Here is an 8,071-nt window from a genome sequence, read left to right on the forward strand (position 1 = left end):
GGTGATTGAGTGGAGTAACTTCCTACGAAATGCTTATGGTAATTTCGAAAGAGAAAGGTTTCTCTCGAAACTTGACCTTGACTATTACTACTACTACTTTTGGATCGAGAGGGTGGTCGAGTGTCGGTTTAGTGGCGGTCTTGGATTAGTTTCTTGAAGAACACAAGAAAAACTCAAGAACAAGAAGAACAAAGAAAGAACAAAGAAATTCTAGAGAGAGAAGTTGAAGATTGGAAAGGTGTGAGTTCAAAGCTTAGAGTGAGCTTCTATTTATAGGCAAGCTCTCCCTCCCTCTCTCTCTTGGCCGGCCCTCTCTCTCTCTCTCTCTCTAAGTCTCATTTTTTTATTCCAACAAATCAAGATTGCTTGGAAGATCAAAGGCTAAATGGTAGGCTTGCATGGCTAGGTTAGTCATTGGATTTGATCTTTGAAAGATTTGTTGGAAGGAAAGGAGACAATGGTACAAGATTTGGTCTTAAACAATTGAAAGATGTACAAATGAGGTCAATGGGGTTAAGATTTGGTTAGGAAGAGTAACCACCAAAGATTTGAAGTACAAGGAAGATCAATGTCAAGGTACACATCAAATCCCTCTCTTTTCTTCTTCCTCTCTCTCTCTCTCTCTCCCTCCCTCCCTCTCTCTCTCTCGGCTCACCCTCTCTCTCTCTCTCTCGGGTTCTCTCTCTCTCTCTCTCTCTCTCTCTCTCTCTCTCTCTCTCTCCCAAGTACACTATATATATAATAATGTACTACAATGCAAGAATACAAATAAAATATAGGTACTTTTGTACTTTGAAACAAAGAAACTTAAAGACTAAGATAAGCACATGTTGGATTAAACTAATAAACTAGTGTACTCTAGGAAGATCAACTCCTCAATAAATTAATCCAATTGGGTACAAAACTCCAATATAAAATAATATAAGAGTACTTTAAGAATCTTAGGTCTTTATATCCAAGGTACTAATACATATATAATATTGGTACATCATCCCATGGGGATTTAAGAAAAAGATTAATTTAATAAACCTATGTACTAGGTTGAAAGATGAACTTAGTATCCAATGGATAATAAATCCCCTAACTTTTATTGTCCAATGGACAAAAGTTAAAAGGAAACTTTTATATTAAAATAATCAAAGTTGTCCTTTAAAGCATATGACAAAAGCCCTATATTTATATATAGGTGTGGTACCAAGTACCCCAATTAAATAAAAAGGCTAGAATTCTCCCCATTAGATTATTATAGAGTACAAGTACTAATTTAATAAATAAAGTACTTTAGAAATCTAGGGTTTAGATACACCACAATATTTTAATGCATAAAATACATGGGAAATCAACCCTTGAATATAAAATAGGATCCTTGTACTTAGTAGGAAGATTTGGGCTATTACCCAATGGATAATAATTTCCCTAACGGGTAAAGACCAATGGATAAAAGAAGTACAAGTACTTTTATACTTAAAATAAGATTTCTTAAAAGACTACATGTCCTATATGTACTTTAAACAAAATATAATAATGAAAAGGTTATTAACCAATGGATAAAAGTTACCCTAACTTCTATTGTCTAATGGGTAAAGGCAAAAGGTTCAAGAGGTTCAAGAGGTTCAAAAGGTTCATCTAATAACTAGGCGAGTTGGTTGCTCGGTTCCTCCAACTAGTTGGTTAGAAACTAACTAAATTGGTCAAGTAGGGTTTCTAGTCGAGAGTTTAATCGATGACCAAAATCTAACTACAACGAAAATTAACAAGAAATCATATAGCCACTTAAGAGAAAATAAGTAATTCAAATAAAATTCAAATATTTAACGAAATTTTTACTGACAAAAAATCAAGGTTGTTACAATAATAAACTAACATATATGCAAACAATATGGAAATACAAATAATAAGAAAACACAAGAAAAAAAATCAGCTATTATAGTCAAAGATGCAATACTTGAGCAACAAGGAATCCTTCCAAACTTGAAATTCTTAAGCAATAAAGAGTCCTTCCAAACTTGAAATCCTTCAGCAATCGTTCCAAACTTGAAATCCTTTAGCTATACTTGTATGGGAGGCTTAGATACTTTGAATCAATCTAGGAAACCAAAAACCAACCGCGCTTAGGCAAGAAAATTCGGATTTGACATATTTCCGCGTAAACTGCATAGCCTTCAGTATTTTGGTCATATCTTCCTCATCTGACCTCCAATTGAAGTGATTCAAATTGGTTTGGATTCAAAATTTAATTATCTACAACTTTTGTGAAGAACAAATTTTCTAATTCCAATGTTTATTGGGTCGAAATAGCCCTGCAATCAGACCCTACGAATCTGAAAAAAAATTTGTTGCAAGCCAAACAACTTGTATCTTTATATCTACCATCTTCGATCTCCGAATAACCGTCGAATGCTATTACAATTGAAGAAATATACAAACATTGATCTTATGCCTCCATTGGAGTTTACATGCTACGTTAATTATTACAACCACGAAAAATAATCGTGGCACCCAATAAATAACACATATTACGTTAATTATTACAACCATGAAAAATAATCGTGGTACCCAATAAATAACAATAACCACACAAAAATTATCGTGGGATCCAATCACAGAAAATCAACAAAAATCATGTGACCATAATAGTTGGGGAAGAACGCTGCAAAAACAAGGGTTAGCACAGTCCTACGTTCTACCCTCTATAACCTACGGACAACATGGCCTGTTTAATCCATACGCGTGATCGATTACAGTATGCTCTGATACCACTGTTAGGAAACCAAATCCCCAAGACCCAGTAATAACGCGTACAGATTAAACAACAAAAATTGTAAAACCCTACAAGGCAGAATTAGGGTTCTACCTCAACTCCCTGCGACACGAACGCTGGTTGAACTTGTTATAGCACGCCTTACTATAAACCACAAACACTGCTCGATCGTACCTTACGATCTTCTATCGTATTCCCTGCACGTCTAGAACACGAACCAAGTGTGGACTCTTTCGTGATCTATTTGCTATCTCTAAGCCTGCCTCTATTTTGTGAATAATAGAAAAACATCAATCTGGCCTAAAGAGCATAATGTGTATACATAGGGCTACGATAGGGACCTAATGAGTAATAAGTCTGGGCTCTCAGTGTAAATAAGATAACTTAATCCCACTAGGATTCTATTTTTTATTTCACTAATTATAATTCACCAAACTACAGAATTATAATTGCACTCCCGTCCTTATCTCAATTATATTACAAGCTCCATAATATTAAATACTTATTAATCTCCTCACGTTAAGATTACAAATACCCGTTGATTAAAATAAATTACTAACATATATTGCAGCGTATTTTTTTGGATGTTTGATTGGCATATCCCTCCGCTCCTAGTTTGGAGCAAAAGCTTTTTGTAGGTCCAACTTTTGGTGATTGTGGGTATCTAATAGGAGTACAGAATTATTCGCCTCCCGCGTAGTTAACAATTACAGAGAATGGGTATATATGTTCTTTGTGAGTTGTTTTCATTTCAGTGGCAGGAACCCAAAAGACTAATTCCCTGCCGTCTGCATATATATTCTGGTCGATCTGCATGCTCATAGTCCCACCACAGATTTCAATTCTTAGAATATATCATTCACTTCTTTTTTTTTTTATAGCTCTTTGAAAGACTGTCTTCCTCTGCCTCTCTCTCAACCCTAGCCGTTAGAAATTTTTTTCCCCCTCCCTTTCCCTTTCCCTAGGCGGCTAGGCTCCATTTAGTTGCATGGAAAGTATGAGAAATGATAGAAAAATTAACTTTTCTTTAACTCTTTGGGTGTTCAATTACCAAAAAAGTTGTAAGATCCACAACTTTAACTTTCCCATTGAAAACATTTTTCTGCAAAATAGGTTTTACCAAAAAGAAGAAATTTAGTTTTCATCCAAGATTTTTTGTCAAAAGAACACACACAAAAATAAATTTCATTTTCCATTACTTCGCCTCACATCATTTTTTTTGAGAATTGATTTCCCACACAACTGAATGAAGCCCTAGGAGACTATCCTTTACGGCGGCGAAAGGAGAATGGTCCTAATTCTAAACCATTTCTTCTATACCATAGTATTTGTATTGCTTAATTTTCTCAAGTCTATCAAATCAACAACTTGTGAGAGTAATTATGTCCTATGTTATTACGAAAGTTAGTTTTGTCTATAGATTGAGTTCTTTAACAAAATGTTATTTTACAATGATATCCATGCCAACAGTGCTCCAAACCTACATGATGGTTTTAGCATTAATCTCGTGGTGACTTGTCAAATCTGTAACTTTGAGAGTTCATTGGCACATTCATATATACTTGGTTGGAGTCTATCTGATCGTCTGTGTACTTGTTGTCTTTTTGTCTTTGGCTACGTATGTAATCTCTTTTTGAGACTGCTAATTCTAAATATACCTTTTTGACAAAATACGCATCAGGTGTGATGCCTGAGTTGGGATGAAAAATATAGACTATCACGTGTAATTTCTCGTTTTGCATAGTTAGATGATTAATTTGGTTTTATTCAAAATATTTATTATGAATTTTGTTATGTAATTGGTGCTTCACTTTTATCAATATAATCTTACTTGTTAAAAAAATAAAAGACTTCATATCTTATATTGATGAAAATCGTTCACCTTTTATATTCTTAAATCAAATAATGCATGGAAAATATAGCTCATCAATCATTGCTAGATAAGAATGATCCAATCGAGAGGCTACCGAAATCTATTCAACATACCTTATGTTATGAATGGTACGAATCATTGATGTGAACCCTCAAAACCATCATAAAAAGCTTCCCAATTTCTTTTTTCCTAGTTAACACTTTTTATTGTCCTAAAAAATTACTCCATCCGTCCTAATTTAACTGTCCCTCGTTCTATTTTAACCGACTAAAAAATTAGTTATATCTTTAAATCCGTAATGAATTTCAGATTGAATATGAATATTGTTTGATAGATCTCGATTAGTACAATAAAATAATTTTTTGAAATTACCTAAAACATTATAAATTACAATATATAATCAATTGAAAAGTGTTACGAACTCAAAAAAAAAAATAAATAAATTGTGACGGAGGGAGTAATTTAGTTGAAAAGTAATGGGAAAAATTGATGATTTTTCTATTTTATCTTACTTTTTGAAATTTAGTACATGCAATGGTGATATTTTGAAGGGCAAAAAGAGAAAAGAAAAAATATGACTAGTGCAATGTTGTTGTTCCCCGGATAAGTTAGAATCCCAAAAAGAGAGCAATAAATTGGGTCAAAAATAGTATATAAGCCCAGTTAATGACGAGAAAGTATGTCACATTCGAACACGACAAAAGTCAAACACCCTTTGCATGATTTCTTTTTATACCACCTGTACACCGAATTATATAAACTTATCTTGTGAATCTACGTAAATAACTGGAGTCGCTAAATTTGTTTAAAACATATTTTAAGAAATTCTGCAAACAATAGCTCAGTCGGGTATTGGTAATGGCTCGATCAATTTGTTCAATTTTTGGCCGATGATTTTGTAGAGACAAAAAATTAAATGATTTGATCAAGCTCTCACCGATATCCAATTGAGCTCATTTTTTGCAGAGTGACCCTCCTCGTTCACGTTAGTGATTAACTTATGCACCACAACGTTTTGGTTTTGAACTTATTCAATTTTTTTTTCACGTTTGTTATTTTTATGCTAAACTCTTTTGTGATATGGATTCGTCTCAACGAGAAAAATCAGAAAAGTAAAAAAATTATGACTTTAACACAAGTATTTTAGAAAATATCCAAGAAAAAGTCCAAAATTTAACTTTTTGAACTTTTCTTTAGATATTTTTCAAAATATTTGTGTAAAAATTAAAATTTTTTATTTTTCCGATTCTTCTCGTCGAGATGAACCTATATCACATAAAAGTTTGCCATAAAATTAATAAATACAAAAAAAAATTAAATTCAAACAAAATTAAAAATTATACTACATAAATTAATCATTAGCGCAAACACGTAAAGTAGATTTGACACAATCAGGTACAAATTTGGTGTACACCGACACAATCAGGCAGCTCTATCCCGAAGTGAAGTCACCTTCCATTAAATCATTGATGTGAAACTTTCAATTGTACTTTCCTTGGTCAAAAGTTACGGCAAAAATCCGATGATGCAAAGCGAAAGCATGCATCGATGATTCGAAAATTCATTTACAACTTTTAGTATTTTATACTAACTCCGGGTGCATGCATGTTAACTTTTGGAAATTCGATCAATTAAACCGTCCACTAACATAGAATTCAATTTCACTTATTATTTGCTAGTTTCATGGCCAAACAGACCACAAAGCTTTGATAACATTGACATCCCACCGTTTGTTAGTGCCAGGAATATTATTGCATATGACCAAGAAATTGTGGATGTTTTCGCTTAGCAAAAAAAAAATTTTTTTTGGATGTTTTTAAGTCCCCTCTCACTAATGGCTCGGCAAGAACATGTACCTAAACTCGTGGTCTAACCCAACTATAGGAAATATTAAGCTGAATACGTATGGCTGCTGGTATGACTCTAATGGAATAGGAGGGTTTGGAGGCTTATTCAGAAACCACTTGGGAGATTGGATCATGAGATACTATGGCAAGAGAAGATTTAATTCGAGCTTGGAGGCAGAGCTATGGAGCATACACAAGGGACTTGAAATCATATTAGAAAGGAAGCTGGAAAATGTGAAGATCGAATCAGACTCACCCATAGCGGTGAACCTCATCACAGAAGGAAACCCAGACAATCACCCCAGAGTGTGCTGATCAATGAAGCTCATTTTTTATTGGCTCAGACTAACACTACGATTGGGCACATTCCCCGTTCGGCTAATCAATGTGCTGACCACCTTGCTAGGTTGGGAGCTAAACACACGGAAGATCTTGTGTTTGTTACGGACATGCCTATCGCAATGAGAGAATTTGTAATTAGAGATAGCCTGAATATCAGGCAAGTGCTAGATTAGCTTGTGAGCTCATATGCTAAGTCGCCCAAAAACTCTGTTTGTACTTTTAATGTGGTACTCTCTTTCGTAAGTTTTATTGAATTTCCGTTTGACTGGAAAAAAAAGACCACAAATCTAAACACAAAGCAAACTAGAATTCATATATATATATATATATATATATAGAGAGAGAGAGAGAGAGAGAGAGAGAGAGAGAGAGAGAGAGAGAGAGAGAGAGAAATTGCTTGTCCTTTTTAAAAAAATCATGTTTTTTGCATGTAAAAAATAATGTATAAGAATGATTTTTTTCAAAAAAAAAAATACAAATTCGAACATTTAATTGAGAAGAACAAATTGAGGTAATTTTTAAAATTTTTTTTTCTCATTAACAAGTTTTTTTAATGCAATTTGCGCATGATTTTTTTAAAAAGACAAGTATTTTGAAACAGAAGAAGTAGTTAATAATATATACTTAATGTAAGATGAAGTCACTAGAGATTCTCTTATGTAAAAGTAAAAGTGATAATTTCATTAATTTTGTTATTGTTTTTTTTTATTGAACAGCAAAAACATTACCTTTTATTAATAGTATTTGAGAAAAATTACAAAAAGTCAAAAGCATCACAACAATAAAGATTGCGGTAATGCGAACTATTCTAGATTTGATTTTCAGATACCACCCTGTCAAATGATTTCGGGAATGTAGCCAAATAATCAAAATACAAATATACAAAATATCACATACAAAAAGCAAGCTCCCAAAGCGTGCATTGGAGAAGGTTTTCTGTAAAGTTATTAGCCGGAAAATGACTTTTGACATGACATTTTAAAATACATTAAAAATGCTTTGAGATTATTTAATCCTACCACTGCTATGCTTGATATTTAAAGTTTGCTCTTTCTTAATATTTTAAATTCGAAACTGCTCACGCGCTATCAATTTCTTTCTAGTCAGCTTATATAAAGCTTTGTTTTTTCTTTAATTTGTACTCCTACAAATAGGTAATGAAATAAGTTAATTTCAAAATGAGTTGATATATACATAAATTGATCCAAACATCTAAATTATGAAAAAAAATTTCGACACTATTTTATA

At 33.0% G+C, this 8,071-nt stretch overlaps 1 protein-coding gene across 1 annotated transcript; it reads left to right on the plus strand.

The window, feature by feature from the left end:
* The first annotated feature begins 6,484 nt into the window (after positions 1-6,484).
* LOC131332870 (uncharacterized) lies at positions 6,485-7,667 on the plus strand. The gene is made up of 3 exons (XM_058367180.1): positions 6,485-6,789; positions 6,888-6,980; positions 7,649-7,667. The coding sequence occupies exons 1-3, from the start codon at positions 6,485-6,487 to the stop codon at positions 7,665-7,667; spliced, it is 417 nt and encodes a 138-aa protein (XP_058223163.1).
* The last annotated feature ends 404 nt before the right edge of the window (positions 7,668-8,071 follow it).

Source organism: Rhododendron vialii, chromosome 7a (assembly GCF_030253575.1).
Source record: "Rhododendron vialii isolate Sample 1 chromosome 7a, ASM3025357v1".
Classification (NCBI taxonomy): Eukaryota; Viridiplantae; Streptophyta; class Magnoliopsida; order Ericales; family Ericaceae; genus Rhododendron; species Rhododendron vialii.